The 17,366-nt window shown below is 36.5% G+C and overlaps 1 protein-coding gene across 1 annotated transcript in view; it reads right to left on the bottom strand.

Moving 5' to 3' along the window:
• LOC141543651 (C-type lectin domain family 1 member A-like) overlaps positions 1-1,927 on the bottom strand; it is a 30,540-nt gene extending 28,613 nt beyond the window's left edge. The window contains exon 1 of the mRNA XM_074269194.1: positions 1,601-1,927. Coding sequence (XP_074125295.1) covers positions 1,601-1,715 — 115 coding nt within the window. The 5' untranslated portion in view covers positions 1,716-1,927. The remainder of the gene's footprint in view (positions 1-1,600) is intronic.
• Between the last annotated feature and the right edge of the window lie 15,439 nt (positions 1,928-17,366).

The following is a 17,366-nucleotide window of genomic DNA, read 5'->3' as shown; positions in this document are numbered from 1 at the left end:
CAGGGATATCGTATCAGTTAACCTTGCTGCACATGCTCATAAGATTTGCACTAACTGGCCAATCTCATTCTCCTATTTTAGTAGTAGTAGGTAATGATTGTAGTAATTGTAGTAGTAGTAGTAGTAGTAGTAGTAGTAGTAGTAGTAGTAACAGCAGCAGCAGCAGCAGCTGTCATTCAGTTCTAATTCTGTATAAGATTAGGAAAAAAAGAATTGCACTCTATTGCTCACATCCTATGGCTGCAGAAACTGTCACTAACCAAGTACCCACTAGTCCGGAATCTGGAAGGACTGGAAATCCCCAGGAGTCATTTCCAGAAAATGGTACTATTTGGGAAGGAAATTGTAATTAAGATTGAAATAGAGCTTGTATAAGGATTTTGTGCAAATATGACACTAGGAGTAATATTAAAGCATATTAAAATATGAATAATTCAGGGGAGGGAGAGAAATGAGAATTTTCAACTAGATCCTGAAAAGGGCTAATGGCCCCAAAGTACCATTATGATCAGAGGACAAAGATGGATATTTCAAGGCTAGAAAGGGAATGAAAAGAACTCTTTAAATGAAAAGAGACAAGGTTGGAAGTTGTATGAAATTTGGAAGAGAGAGAAAAATGGGAGTTTTGGCAAACTGTAATGTAATGGATACAATATAAATTACGTGATGGAAGGAAGTTTTATCTCGAGACACAGAAATATTTGAAATGAACTAAAAATTAGAGAAAGACAATTTCATGTCACGGGCCAACCATCAATTGGTAGAGAATATAACTTCCCCTGACTCTGTTTTTCCTTTATAAAACTGAAAATAAAATAAAATCTTTGATTTCAGAAAAATAAAAAAGGACAATCACAAGATGAAAGGGACTAATCTAACATGATAAAGGAAAGATAGTCATGAATAAATGTTCCTATACTGATAACATTAACAGGTTTAGTGAATCTGATGTGTTTATATATTGGATGGAAAGAAACAGATTTAAAATACACTACTTTTGTCTTCAAAACCTATCTTTGGTTTAGTTTTGAACCAGTAAGTCAAACTGAATAAAAAATAAGGCAGGAGGTAGCTTTCGTAATATTACAATTTGCAAGTTATTCACATCACAAGGCATCAGATGTTTGTTTTTCATGTTAGGATTAAAAAAAAAGTTTCTACCAATTCACACCATTGGGGTATATGAACATCCTCATCTCTCTCAGACACACCCACATATACATACATACACATGCAAATATACATAAATCATGATATTGCATAAGAGAAAAAGCATTCAGTGAAACACATAAATGACTCAATAAGGCTTTCTAGCTCTATATATTTGGTCATACAATCCTATGACAACATATGTACTCGTGTACACCAAAATGCCACCGGTTTGCATGTGATACATATGTAGCAATTAACATGTAACAACATACTCAAAGGAATTCATAGCAACATGATGGCTCACAAAAGCTTTTTTGTTTCTTCTCCCCAAGCTGTACACACCGAGGCTCCCTTCTATTCCTATTTCGCATTGGCCAATTGTTGCATTGTATCAACATCTTCGGTCTCTTCAGCCAAGGAACACCTGGACCACAAGGGCTGACCATACCTGTGTTCTTGCTCTCTGGTCTTGGAGTGATGGTTAGAGCTTGGGAACGTAGGCTTAGGGTGGTCTCCCCATCATCATCCAGCATATCCAATGTACTGTTGTACTTTGCCTGCATCTGAATCCTTAGAGATGAAAACAGCTACAGTGTTTATTCTCCAGCAGCCCAGGGTGTTATAAGACAGATCAATGCTGCATGAGAAGGGAAAAACATTCCTAATCCTCTGTGCTGCTGGCTTTAGTTTCTGAGGAAGTCACCGACCCCTGTTCCTGAATGGAGAGACCCAGCCCTTCTCCTGTGTACTTAGAGCAATCAGAGGGAATGCCAAAGAGTCAAGCTGAGGGGAAATCGTTTTTTTTTTTTCTGTTTGGTCCATCCCTTACCAAGCACTCAGCGAGGGGGCTGACCATCTTGGATTGTTTTTATTTTTCAGTCTTTCCCCTTGCTAGTAAAAGCTTTGTGAAATGTAATTCTTTTGCCATAATAGATTGGTCATCTCAAACAGCACAGCTGTGGGGTGGAGAGGAAGGACCTATATTGTTGGTATTCACAGGGAGCCTTTGAAGCAAAAAAGCCAAATAAGTCTCAAGAGACCTTGACAGTAAGTCAGTCATCATGCATTTTTTTAGGGTTTTCCTTCTTTCCAGGTACCACGGACACAGGGTAAAGGCAAAAACAGTATCACGGCCCACATGGAGCTCACATTACAATGGGGAAGAAAACATTCAAAAAATTATGCATATAAGATATATAATCTCTGGAGAAAAGCAAAGTCAGTCAATAAACATTTATTAAGTACTTATTATGGGCCAGGAACTATTTAAGTGCTAGAGATACAAAAAAAAAAAAAAAGACAAATCTCAAAGATTTCAGTCTAATGGAGTAAACAACATGAAAACCACAATGTATCCAGGATAAATTGGAGATAATCAAATAGAATGAATATAAGGGGAGGAGGGAAGAACTACCGGCAAAGTGCCAGGAGGTAAAGATAAGAAGAGAATTCCCAGAATTAGGGAATTAGTGGAATTCCCTATTAGAGAAAATCAGTGGAAATACCTGAAATCAAGAAATGAAGTTTTGTTTGTGGGAGGAATAGCCAGCAAGACCAGACAAACAGTTCATGAAAGGGAGTGAAGCATAAGAAAACCAGAGAGACTAGAAGCTTCAGATCCCCAAGGACTATCTATCTGATCCTGAGGCAATGAGGAGCCATTGGAATTCATATGGGCAAAGAATGCACTGGAGCAGGGAGAAACTTCATTTCAGAGACTTCCGAGGGAGTCTCATGTCATTTCCCTTCCACACCACATCCCTGTGGCCCCTGTTCTCAAGACCCAAGGTCTCTCCAGTGAGCCAGATGTTTTTCTCAAGTTCCACCCAAGCAGTTCTTAGGCATTCCCCCCAGACCCTGCTTTGATCTGCTCTGGCTTTCTGTGAGTTCACTGTCCTGGACTGCAAAAGATTCTATATCCCCACAGCCAAAAGGTTGGACTTTGAAGAAGGACCTCAAAAAGTTTAATCCCATAGCTCCCACAGCAAATCATTCTCAAACCTCTAATACTCTCCTCAATGGTTCACATATTCTTGCCTTGTTATGCTATTCCACAGCAAATCAAAGTTCCAGGCTATAAAAAACAAAAATTCTATTCCATGTTCCCCTTGGCCTATTCTCATCTTCCTTAACTACAGGTCTCAAAGTGCTCTTCCACTGTAGTTTCTGGAATACCTGCTTTACATTGTCCTTTACACTGGAATCCCTTTGCCCTCTTACCATATCCTGCTTTGCCAAGCCCTAACCATGTATCATCTTCATTTCTATTCACATGCTACTGAACAGAGCTTGAAAAAATTATAAAACTGCTAATTGGGTCCACTGTGGTTTATTCTCAACTGGGTCCTCACTACAGCAACGTAATCTTTTATACCTACCTAATTGATTTACTCACTATCCCACTCAAAAAAGTGACTCCAAACCTTCTCCTCTCTCCACAATCTTCCCATGGTATCCTTCCTCTGAAGATCTTGTTTTATGCCAAGAACTCTTTCTCCACTCCTCCACATCTAATATTATTAAAACATTTTCTCCTATTATCTCGTCTATCCTTATTTCATATGAAAAAATATTCACTCTTGATATTATTCCATTCCTTGTGCCCCAGTATCAGTATCATGCCCTTTCTCTATCATTATCTTTTCTCATTAATTTTTAATGACGTTATCTCTCCTTGTCTATTAGCTCCTTGCCTGCTGCCTAGTAGACATGGCCATGTCTATTCTATCTTTAAAAAACCCTCACTGATTTGAGCATTCTCATTAATTATCTTCCTATGTCTCTCTTCTCTTTCAGGCTTAATTCCTTGAGCAAGGCATACAGGTAGTACTTTCACTGCTACTCCTTTCTCTCTGGCTTCTGCTATTATTCCAATAAAACAGCTCTCCTTAATTGCCAGATCTAGTAACCTTTTCTTAATTCTCATCTGTTTAATCTACACTGCAGCCTTAAACCTATCAGACACTCCCTTTCATACAATCTCTCCTTTTTAGATTTCCTTGGACCATTTTCTGGCTCTCCTCTAATCTGGTTGCTTCTTCATTTTCATTTATTGGATTTTGCTCCAGGTCAGAGCTACCACCTATGAATATTCTCCAAGGCTCTATTCTGGGCTCTCTTACCTTCTCTCTCAACACTCTTTTTTTTTTTTTTGGTAAGCTCATTAATTACTATGGGTTTAATTATCATCTCTATTCAGATGATATTAAAATTTGTTTATCTAGCTTTAATCTCTCCTGATTTCCAATCTTTTATCTTGAAGTGGGTGCCCAGTACACATCTCAAACCTAAACTGTCCAAAATATAATTATCTTTTCCCCAAAACCTCCCCCTCTTCTCACTTTCCTTATTACTTTCAGAAATACCAGCCTCTCAGTCACACAGTGTCATTCTTAATATCCTAATAGAATTCCCTCTCTTCATCTAATACGTTGAAGTCTAGATGTTTCTACCTTTACATCTCTCCTATATGTCTTCATGTTTCCACTAAGACAGCCATATCCTGAAGGCTCTTATTACATCCTACCAGGTCTCTTATAATAACTTTCTGTCTGAGCTTTCTAACTTAAATTTTCTCCTACTCCAATCCATCTTCCACTCAGGTGCCAAAGTAACTTTTGTAATGGGTCACTTCTCTACTCAGTGAATTCCAATAAGAATTACTGAATTTATTACTTCCAATATTAAATATGTAATTCTCTGAGATATGTGATGGCATAATGGACAAAGCATTGAACCTAGAGTCGGGAAAATCTAAATTCAAATCCAGCTTCAGAAATTTATTGTTTATGGATCCTGAGTAAGTCATGTAACTTCTGTTTTTCTCAAATGTAAAATGGATAATAATGGCACCTATCTCCCAGGGTATTGTGAGGATCAAATGAGATAATGTTTGTAAAAAAAATGCTTACTACATTGCCTAGTGCATAATAGGAGTTATATAAATACTTATTCCTATTCCCTTCTGTTTAGCTTTTAAAGCCCTTCACAATCTGTCCCCTATCTACTTTTCCATTCTTCTTACCCCTTACTAACTGTGACATACTCTACAGTCAGTGACACAGATCTTCTTGTTGTTCCTTGCACAAAATGCTCTACTTCTGACATTTCTATTTCTGACAGCTTTTTCACTGTGGGAATGTTTTCACTTCTCACATTGGAAGTGAAGAATATAAATCATTTATACTTAAGAATGTTGCATTTGACATGCATGTTCCTCAACAAAAGAAAGTTAATAAAAGTACCTACATTGATATAGCATGAAAAAATCTATCAGGTGAAACCATGCTTGCATACTTCAAGAAAAGAATAAAATTGTGTTTTACAATATATGAATGGCTACGTGAGTTGTAAAACAAACAAAGATGATGCTCAATGTACAAGAAGAGCATAATTTCATTCTTATGATAAGGACAAATCCAATGGGATGAGAAGAATTTAAAGGTAGAAGAGAAGAGGAATAGGAAGACACGTTTAACAGAGTCAGTATCAGAGTATAAAGGATGTTATAGTTGATTAATTGTGGGTGGATTCTAAAAACTTTCATTTTGATTCATTTAGTCTTGGGTTAGTTTTGCCTGAAGTTTTATTTAATAAAGATGCAAATAAGTGGCACAGTGGATAGAGTGTAAAGCCTGGGGTCAGAACAATTAATCTGCCTATGTTCAAATATGACCTCAGACATTTACGAGCTCTGTGACCCTGGGCAGATTCTTAACCCTGTTCACCTCCATCTGTCAAACCAGATGGAGAAGTATCACTGCTAATAAAGTCCCAAACGGGGTCATGAAGAATCAGATACGATTGAACAACAACAAAATTGTTTAGTAGGAAAACAAAAATGATATCTCTGATCCCAAGAGGATTTCAAAGTTCTGGGGATTTTAGTGAACTGCAAGTTCAATATGAGTCACTTTCTCAATATGGGACTCCCAGGTGACACGATAGACTTCTGGACTTAGAAACAGGATGTTTTGAGTTCAATCCTGTCTCAGACATAACATTTCTCTACTTTAGTTTCCTCATCTGTTAACTGGAGATCATATCACTGACCTCTCAGGGGTGTGATGAAGTTCAAATGAGATAACAGATATAAAGTGCTTTGCAAAGTTTAAAAACACTATACATAACATTAATGGTGGAATTGTGACTACATCCAGCCATTCTGGAGAGCAATTTAGAACTATGCTCAAAAAGTTATCAAACTCTGCATACCCTTTGACCCAGCAGTGTTACTACTGGGCTTATAAGAAGAGAAAGGGACCTGTATGTGCAAAAATGTTTGTGGGAGCCCTTTTTGTAGTGGCCAGAAACTGGAAACTGAGTGGATGTCCATCAGTTGGAGAAAGGCTGAATAAATTGTGGTATATGCGAATTATGGAATATTATTGTTCTGTAAGAAATGAGCAACAGGATGATTTCAGAAAGGCCTGGAGAGACTTACATGAACTGATGCTGAGTGAAATGAGCAGGACCAGGAGATCATTGTATACTTCAACAACGGTACTGTATGTTGATTAATTCTGATGGATGTGGCCCTCTTCAACAATGAGATGAACCAAATTAGTTCCAATAGAGCAGTAATGAACTGAATCAGCTACACCCAGCGAAAGAACTCTGGGAAATGACTATGAACCACTACATAGAATTCCCAGTCCCTCTATTTTTGTCCGCCTGCATTTTTTATTTCCTTCACAGGTTAATTGTACACTATTTCAAAGTCAGATTCTTCTTCTTGTGCAGCAAAACAACTGTTTAGAAATGTATATATATATATTGTATTTAACATATACTTTAACATATTTAACATGTATTGGTCTACCTGCCATCTGGAGGAGGGGGTGGGGAGAAAGAGGGGAAAAGTTGGAACAAAAGGTTTTGCGACTGTCGTTGCTGAAAAATTACCCATGCATATATCTTGTAAATAAAAAGGCATAATAAAAAAGGAGCTATCATATGAAAGAATTAGATTATTTTGTTTACTCTGAGAAGGAAAAATTTAGAAACAATGAATAAAAGTTATAAATGGACAAACTTCAGCTTAATATAGAGAAAACCATTTAATTGGAGTCACCCAAAAATGAGATAAGCTGTCTCAGGAAAGAGTGGGGTTGATTTCACCTCACTAGATATTCCTTGAGCAAAGGCTCTCTGGCCACAGTCAGATTATATTACAAAGAACATCCCAGTTCAAATAGGGGGCGACTAGATGGCCTCTGAGATCCCTTTCTTCTTCTGCAGCCATCCTTGATCACAGATTTACCTACTGGTAAGTGCACTTTCCAGTCGGTGAAAAACCCAGAGAGAATTTAGTGGGTTAGTGGAATCATTTTTTTTGTTATTTTGCAATCAAAGCAAGATGGTATACTGGAACTCAAAATTAAAGACTTCCTTTTCTGACCTTTGAATGGAAATTTTGATATTTCTTCAAAAGGAAAACTATAAATTAACCAAGCTATGGGATCAGATTCCTATTTTCCCTTGCTTTTCCTCATTGGCAAATAGTTCCCAGGATATGGGTGGATGGAGCAATTCTGGGAGGGTGACTCAACCCTAATCTACCCAGCTCATATGTCAATAAAAGGCATGTCTTTGTTTAAATTTGAATCTATTTGTTGCTGTAGTTTTCGCACTTAGAATGTAAGGTTTCATTCTCAGTCAATGAAGATGAGCCAGTTGTGGGGGAGGGAGGGAGGAAGGGGAAATGGGAGGAGGGGAGAGTGGGGCTAATGTTTTGTCAGGAAAAATATATATTGCTTCTACTGCCTATGCTCAGTGTCTCACTTTGACCACCCCCCCCCCAATATGGTGAGAGTGACTGCCTGATTCTCATGAGAAACAAATAAACAATAAACTTTCTTCTTATACCTTGAGAGATCTCTGAGATTTATTGATGGATTGCATACCATAACCTTCCAAAAAAGTTGGAGATCTAGTGAGTGAGGCTAGTTCCTTTGTACCTCATTTATAGATTGTAATAGATCTAAGATAAATTATGGAGACTTCAGTTCAAATTCAGTTCCTCGGATACTTACTAGCTATGTGATCCTGAGCAAGTCACTTGCTCAGTCTCAGTTTCCTCAACTGTAAAATTGGAAACACAGCAGCATGAACCTTGTGGGGTTGCTGTGAAGATAAAATGAGATAATATTTAGAAACCTTAAAATACTACTTATGTGCAAACATTATTATTAATATGATTTTAAATTATAATAGGAAAAGACTAGCATCCAGAAGGAGGGCAATGAACTCTGGTTTTTTTGTTTGTTTGTTTGTTTGTTTGTTTGTTTTAACCATATCAGACTCAATCTAGAATTTTAGTGTTCAGTTCTGTGCCATATTTTAGGAAGGACATTAACAAACTGGATTGTCCAAAGGAAGGAAAATCAGACTGAACAAGGATCTCACCACTGAAATATAAATAGGAATAACTGGCATTAAATAGACTACAGAAGAGATAAATTAATGGGGACATTATAACTTCTTGAAATATTTGAAAATTAGATCTATGTTTCTTGGTCCTAAGGGCAGAAATTTGGTGCAATGAGTGTTTGTTACAGATATATAGATAGATAGATAGATAGATAGATAGATAGATAGATAGATAGATAGATAGATACGTAACATATTATATTTTAGCTTCTTGTAAAGGAAAATTTCCTAATAATCAGAGCTATCCAGATGTGGAATGGGCTGTCCTGGGAGATTGCCCCTTAGAAAAGATTTTCTGATAAAGGCTGGATGCCCATTTCTTATTGTAAAATTTTGTGGAAGGGATTTTTGCCCAGATATAGGTTGGGCTAGATGGCTTCTATGATCCCTTCAATTTTGAAAGGACTTACTCACTGAAGAGACACTATCTGATTTGGAGTAAAAGTAATCTTGATTTTATTACTTGCTATGTATTTGACCTCAGAGATTCCACTTAATCCCATTGCGCCCCAGTTTCTTCATCTATAAAACAGAGATAGTAATACTTTAATTCGGGAATTATTATCTTTAAAATGGAGAAGATAATATTAATTTGCAAGGTTGTTAAGGGTGGAAAAAGCATTTGACTAACCATAAAATTAAATATAACTGGGAACTGTTATTATTATGCAGTTTTCTGATCTGCAAAATAGGAAGAATATTGCCTATCTGATCTACCTTAAAGGGACATGGCAAAGATAAAATGACATCACTGACATTGAGATATTTTGAGATTAAAATTGTCATATATCCATGAGATGTCCTGATTTATACAACACTTTTCAAATGACTTTATCAATAATTCTCAAACCCATATCACCGAACTCTAACCTCACTCTCCATACAAAGATTGAGACAATTCTCTATATCCTAATTTCTACATAATTTCTGTGAATAGATATTCTCTCCCATTCTTCATTCTCCTTGTCCCATTTCTCCTCCTCCCCCCATTCTTCATTCTCTCTTCTTCCCCAACCCTTCAAGACCCCAATAAGTGGATTTAATAATCTGCTTAGTTTCTTCCACTTCTGTTTCATTCCCTTTTGCCATTTGATTACCATCACCTCTCTGCCCTTTGGCTCACTAACAGAGCAGAACAGAATAGCTCCCCTTTAATGGCTTGTTTGCCATTCTCCCTTGTAAAACCACTACTGATCTTAATACTTTCCCTCCCCTTTCTCCATTCCTGGAATGTTGTAAATCAGTGACTCCAGATTTCCAAAGCTGTTTAAAAGTAAGTGATTGAGTTTTGAAACAATTTTGACCCCAGAACTCTGGTTCTCTCATACCTTAACTGCTTGGTGAGTCAGAGTAGGCAAGATTAGACAAGGTGGAGACATAATCAGGGAATGGTAAGGAAAGGCCAAAAGTAACTCCGGGGGTCTCATTATAGACTTTCATAATCTTGTTGCAACACTATTAGTCTGGTGAATCATTAACCTCCACACCAGACATTAAGGACCCAGAGTGGAACCAATGGAGTGATCACGCAAAAAGACACATGTGGGTACACACTCTTACACACATACAGGGTCACTGAATTGTTGTCCAGTAGTTATAATGGGTGGAGTTTAAAGTGAGTATTTATTTTGGAATACTTTGATAATTCTCCCAGTAGCTTAGGTCATGTGAATCACCACTGTCCCTCCCCTACACCTGATCTCCCCCAAGGCCTTAGTAAAATATGGACCATGACCTTGGTCTGGTGAAACAGTTCAGTACATCTGTAGAAAGATGAACTAACTAGATATAATTCATGAAAAAAATACATGTTTTAGAGCAATAATCATAGCATTGCTTCAGCAATTGGGATGATCTTACTCTAGTGATAACAGCTTCTTTCGTTTTGTTTTGTTTTATTTTTTGGCTAGGAGTCAAAAGAAGAACTCATTGAGAGTATACAAGCTTACAAAATAAAAGGAGGTATTTGAGTTATATCTAAAGAAATCTTTCCTGGGTAAGGAGATTAAATTATCCACTTGAATAGGTGTCTTAAGTGATCACAGAAACTACTTTATAATTCTTTAAAAATAGGAAAGGGACCCATTGACCTACTATTGGCTTCTGTCAAGGGACATTGATAAGAAAACTTGTAGCCAAATTGGTCACAATGAAGACTTTGTTTTTCTACATGAATTCACTTGTCACATGGAACATGGAATTTGTCCCAGTTCTAAAATGCTGCTGTTTAATAGAGGTGTATAAGCAAGCAGGGGCAGATGGTGGTAGAGTGGATAGAGTGATTTTTCTAGAGTCAGGAAGTCCTGACTTCAAATCCAACCTCGTTTATTAACTGTGTGACCCCCGGGTAAATTACTTAAGCTCCTTTTCCCTCAGTTTCATCACCTGCAAAAAGGGAGTAATAACAGCACTTACTTTCCAGCCTTGTTAATACAATGCCTAATACATAAAGGAGTTATATAAATGTTAATAAAAGGCTACTAGGTGATGCAGTGGATAGGATACTGGTCCTTGAGTCAAGAGGACTTGAAGGAAAATTTACCCTCAGTTACTTTCTAGTCATGTAATTCTGGGCAGATCACTTAATTCAAATTGCCTCCTTCTCCTCTCCTCCCTCCATCCCCCCCAAAAAAGAGAGATGAGAAGGATTTAAGCAAATATAAGTGGCAAGGGAGAGACAGCATAGCATAGATGATACACCTTGGAGTCAAGAACTTCAGCTTCTGAGTGGAAGCCCTACCTCTAACATATATATGTTCCTTGTTTCTGGGCAAGTCATTTAATGTCAGACAATTCTTTTTAAGACTCTAAATTATGGATAAGTTAAGAATTTACATAGAAGAGGAAGTTCTTTATTAATAGCTCCTGAATCCTTCCTCCCACCTCCAAATAATTAAATAATAATAAAAAATTAATGGAAGATTAATGGAAGATTACATTCCCTTACTTTATTCATAGGGTTGAAATTTTCTATGAAAAAGAACTTAATCTCAAGAACATTTTGAAATTGCTATTATCAGTTCTCTTTTCTTCTCTCTCTACATTTTCTCTTTGGGTGTTCTCATCTACTTCCATATTTTTAACACTCACTACTATGCAAGTGACTCCCAAATCGATATTTTCAACCACTCATCTTTTTGTTGTAGTTGTTATTGATTTTCATTCCTCCATCGCCAGTTATTTTATGGATGTCTCAAGCTGCTTTTCAGTAAGGCTCATATCTCTTTCTGGGCACAAAGCCAAAATAAAGCAAAAGACTGAATTGTCTCTGATTTCAACTCAGAAAAAGTTTTCATTAAAATCCTTTCCTCTCTCTTTCTCTCCCTCTCTCCCTCTTTTAAGAAACAGTGACTTGCCTCAGTACACACAGTTAGTAAGTGTTAATTGTCTGAGGTTGGATTTTGACTCCAAGATCTACTGCCTAACTAGCCATCCCCATTCCTTTTTATGATGATTCATTTGTTTTTTAATTGTATCCAACTCTTATTGACCTCATCTGGAATTTTCTTTGCAAAATTACTGGAGTTGTCTACTATTTCCTTCTCCGGCTCATTTGACAGATGAGGAAACTGAGGTAATGGGGGTAAAGTGACTTGCCACGGTCACTCAACTAATAAGTTTTTCAGACCAGATTTGAACTCAGGAAGAATAGTCTTCCTGGCTCCAGGTCAATAATTTATCCACTGATTCACCTAGCTGCCTTATCTTTTTTGAAGTTCTGCTTAATTTCCTACTCATGTTTGGTTTGTTTTACTGTATTTTGGTATCAGTTGAACAACAAGAGGTCTAGTTTTAAACATGTGTAGCAAAAAATGGGAGTAATTTATATAAGAAGGATGGAAAGGTAGATTGTATTTAGCTTATAAAGGACTGTAAGTAACCAATCAAGTCAATTGGGAACTATTAGAATTTACAGAGTAGGGAAGTGATATACTCAGGCCTGAGTTTTAGGACAATCACTTTGGTATTTGTGTGAAGGATGGATGGGAGATGGAAGAGAATTGAGACAAGGGAGCCAATTATTTCAATAACCCAGATAAGAAATGATAAGAAATTGAGACATAGTTATGGACGTTTGAATAAAGAAGACAGATGTGAGAGAGGTCATGGAGACAGAAATGAAAAAAAATTGTCAACTTTTTAGAAATATAATGTGAATTATAAGAAGATACAGAGTTTGTGGCCCTCAGTGAGTACAAGGATAATGGTCTCCTCCAAAGAAATGAAGAAGTTTGGAAGAGAACTTTTTAGGGGAGAAAAGATAATGTAAAATCTGTGATGTTGTTTATAATTTCTCCATATGTACTCATCCTTTCCTACTCTAAATGAAAAATGGAGAGAGTATTTTATTCAGGTTTACTGAACTGGAACATGGAATTTGCCCTTTAGGAAATACATGTTGTATCTACAAATCTGGGGGAAGGGGCTTTTCTCAACAGCACCTTTATTGCTGTGAGTGTCTGGGTCATGGCTAGGTTATATAACTGCCCTTGAGGGCAAATATCCAGAACAGAAAAGGGGAGGTTCGAAAATAGGGGGTGAGGAATAATGGTGAATGATTGTATTGGAGATAGTCCCCATAGATTTGCTATTCCAGTGATCAAACATAACTTGTAATTAAGCCATGGGTTTCTATCTTGGAGGCCACTGCTCCAAGCAACCCTATTTATATACATAATGTCAGATTTAAAACTCTGATAATACCCAAATCTAATCAAAGTCATTTTTATGCTTAGAAACCATGATTCATCATTCCCTAGTGACTAAAATCCTAAATCCTCAGCCTAACACTCTCAAATCTTTTCTCAATACTCATTCTTTTATTTTTCTTTTATTTTTTATTTTTATTTTTTTGAGGCAATTTGGGTTAAGTGACTTACCCAGGGTCACACAGCCAGGAAGTGTTAAGTGTCTGAGATCACATTTGAACTCAGGTCCTCTTAACTTCAGGGCTGGTGCTCTATCCACTGCTGCCCCTCTCAGACCACATTCTTACTAATTTTCCATTCCTAGATATTCTCTTTCTTCTATGGGTTTTTGTGATACTAGTGTTCTGGTTCTGCTCCTACTTGCTGGCCTTTTCAATCTATTTTGTTGGTTTATCATCCCTTATCCATCCCTTATCTAAGTGTATACCATAAAGTGTCATCATTGACATTCTTCTCTTTTTATAGTTTGTTCTTTGATGATCTTATCAACATATTTGAATGTAATTGTTATTTCTATGCACATCTCCATACATTAGGAGTAGACTGTACTCTTTTAATTCAATTTCTATATTATGACAAAATAAAACAATTATAGATCATTCAACAGTTAACAAAATGACATTTACTTAGCCCTAACATAGAAAGAAACTCAACAAAAATATGATAGTATTTAGCTCTAGTAGATTTGGATATGGGGCGAATAAGTTAGTTTACCAATCAATAAAAATTTATTAAGTGCCAGATACTGATACAAAAATGGGGGATGGGGAGATGTGTGTAAGATAGCTCTTGCCTTCAAGGAGCTTACAATCTAGGATCTGATGACTTAGCCCTCTAACACAGGGAAAACAATGTTAGAACAAGCTATAAAGAAAATTATTGTCATCTATCTTAACTTTGATGCTCACTTTTCTCATGAATCTAATTTTTGTTTAAAAAATACATGAAAATAAATCTAGCTTATGTGCTAACTTCTGTTATAGAAGATTAGAAACTCTATGAAGAACTAGATAAAAACTTAGAAAATAAATAAACTCTATTACGTAGAGACTTCAGTGTAAAAGTGGACTAAGGAAATGGTGAAAACAAATGGAAAAATAATGCTCAAATATCAGAAGAGACCAAAGGTCTGTAGTCTATGCTGTATATGTACACATGCCTATACATATACATATCTTTCTCATTTTTGTTTATCTCATCTTTGATTATCTGAATCTGTATTTTTTGCACTTTATCAGCTACATAGCCCAGTGTCTAAAGCACCAAAACTGAAGTCAAACTCATCTTCTTAAGTTCAAATCTGATCTGATACTTTCTAGCTGTGTGACCCTGACTACTTAATCCTGTTTGCTATTATCTGTATCCAGAGAATGAATTAATAAATAGAAGTATGTATAGAATTATTTAACATATGTGTGTGTAAACACACATACACACATATTTGTGTCTAATGGTAGCCATTTGGGGGGAGGGGAAAGAAAAAAGGAATTTATAAAACAATTTTATTATATATTTAAAAGGAATAAAAAGTGCATAATACATTTACAGTTTCGTGTGCGATCATCTTTTTTTCTATTGAACTATGTTGTGGGAAAAAATGAATTTGACTCTGTTCTGAAAAAGAAGAAGGAAGAAGAGAAAGAAAGATAAGGAGGAGGAAGAAGAGAAGGAGGAGAAGCAAGAGGAGGTGGAAGAGTAAGAGAAGGAGGAGGAAGGGAAGGAGGAGAGGGAGAGGAGGAGAAGGAAGAGGAAAAGGGGTGTGTGTGTGTGTGTGTGTGTGTGTGTGTGTGTGTGTGTGATATTTTGTTGATCAGTTTTTTTTCCCTCTGGATACAGTTTTTTCCTCATTTATCCTTTATAGTTAATTTTGGTAATTATAATATTCAAAATAACTTATTCATTCAAAGTTATTCTTAAAACAATATTGCTGTTACTATATACAATGTTCTCTTGGTTCTGTTCATTTACTCTTCATTATTTTAAGAAAGTCTATACTCAAAGGAAACGGGCAATTTTCTGATGAAGAAATCAAAACGATTTATACTCATATAAAAAATGTTCTAAATCATTATTGATTAGAGAAATGAAACTTAAAAGAATCTTGAGATATTTTATATTTACCAGATTGGCTAAAATGATAGAAGGGGAAAATGACAAATGTCGAGAAGGAAGACTATGGAAAAATTGGGACACTAATTCATCGTTGGGGGAATTATGAACTGATCCAACTATTTTGGAGAGTAATCTGGAATTATGCCCCCAAAGTCGTTGAATTATCTATATCCTTTAACCCAAGTTATACCATCATTTGGTCTGTTTCCAAAGATAATTAGGGGGAAAAGAAAAGAATCCATATGTTTTTAAATGTTTGTAGCAGCTCTTTTTGTGTGTCAAAGAACTGGAAATTTGGGGAATGACTGAATAACTTGTGGTATATGATTGTGATGGAATACTACTGTACTATCAGAAAGTATTTAGAAATTGATGATCAAGCCTCTCACAAAGGACGATAAAATATTGAATATGGTTAAAATTATGTTAATAAATGAGGAATTCTATGGAGGCAAATTATCTAAGCAATGACCTAGAACATAAAGCTCTCTGGAGTAGCTACAGATATTGATAGACCTCCATATTTTCCGTTGGTTCTATCACAATAGAACCCAAGGCTTAGGTTAGGTTTTTTCTCAAAGAAAGGATCCATTTTTCCCCTGGGCAAATAACATAGGATGTCTATATCAGAAACATGATCACAGTACTACAACACTGGCAGACATCTGGATGTCGATTGCTAGAAAGCACAGCTTTTAAAATTGTATGAACTCCAAAGCCTTCAACACCTAAATTGCATGGCAAGGATGTTTGCAAAGCCCAGAAAAGTAATAGAAAGGTAATGGGAGTCCACAGAAAACACATAAGGTTTATTCAGTCTAACACTTCACCAAAAAAAAGGGGGGGCAGTGGGGGGGGGAAAGGCCATTCATGTTGGCAGCTTAGGTCAACAATCAACTGCAAAGACTAATTAGAGAAAAAAATAAGCAATAAAGTCTGAGAGAGCAAATGTGGTGAAACTTGAATGAGAAATGGTCCTTCCTAAATTGTTCTGAATTTTTAAAAACTGCCAAAACTTTTATCATTTTCTGGTTGGAATAAATTGGCTTTCATATGATTTCTAAGCTGCAAAAAATAAAAAAGGGGGGAAATGCTCTTGTTTTCACTCAGCTCCATCTACTTATCTCATCCTCTAGTGAATAAGCCATAGAAACCAAATATGAGGCCATCTTCTAGTTTCCCAGACTCAAAAATCTACAGAGAAAAAAAACAGCAGACAGAATAATTTCACTGGGTCGTTAGTCTGGCTCCCCAAAGGACAAAGACACAGCTGGGCTTGGTGAAGAAACTCTTAGCATTTGGGCTGACTTCACAAGGTATAGCATCTCTGCAGAATGAATAAGCTCCTACCATCTCTAACTTTTGCTTTCATGATTTCCTAGTTGTTTCCTCTATCATCAGAGGATGAAATTATCTTTTTAGCAAGGCAAGAATTTACAAACTGTTCTAAGTGTAGCAAATTTCCAGATACTTAAGCCTCCTGACTTTATTAAAAATCATTCTCATGTTAAAAGAGAACTAATCTCTTATCTCCAATGGAAAATCTACAGTAAATGTTTGGTCACCAAATGAACAGAATAGGACTGAATATACTGATCCTAAGTCAAGTTCCTCAGGTCACAATTTCATCAGTTATAAAATATTATATAAGGGGAAAAATTTAAGGGAAAAGAGATGGATAGGAAAGAAAGAGGAGGTGAGAGAGAGAGGAAAAGGAGGGAAAGGGAAGAAGAGGCGAGGAGGAGAGAGAGAAGAAAAAGGGAAGAGATGGATAGGGAAAGGTAAAAAAGAAGAGGAGAGAGAGAGAGTTCTCCTCCTCTTCCTCCTCCTCCTTATTTTTCTCTTGTTCCTTCTTTTTAGAGAGAGAGAGAGAGAGACAGAGAGAGAGAGAGAGAGAGAGAGAGCAGAAGAGAGAGCAGAAGAGAGAGAATAATATGAGAGCCAAACTCATAATGTTTCTTG

The sequence above is a fragment of the Sminthopsis crassicaudata genome, chromosome 5 (assembly GCF_048593235.1).
Source record: "Sminthopsis crassicaudata isolate SCR6 chromosome 5, ASM4859323v1, whole genome shotgun sequence".
NCBI classification, from domain to species: Eukaryota; Metazoa; Chordata; class Mammalia; order Dasyuromorphia; family Dasyuridae; genus Sminthopsis; species Sminthopsis crassicaudata.
This window is presented reverse-complemented; position numbering and strand designations above follow the sequence as displayed.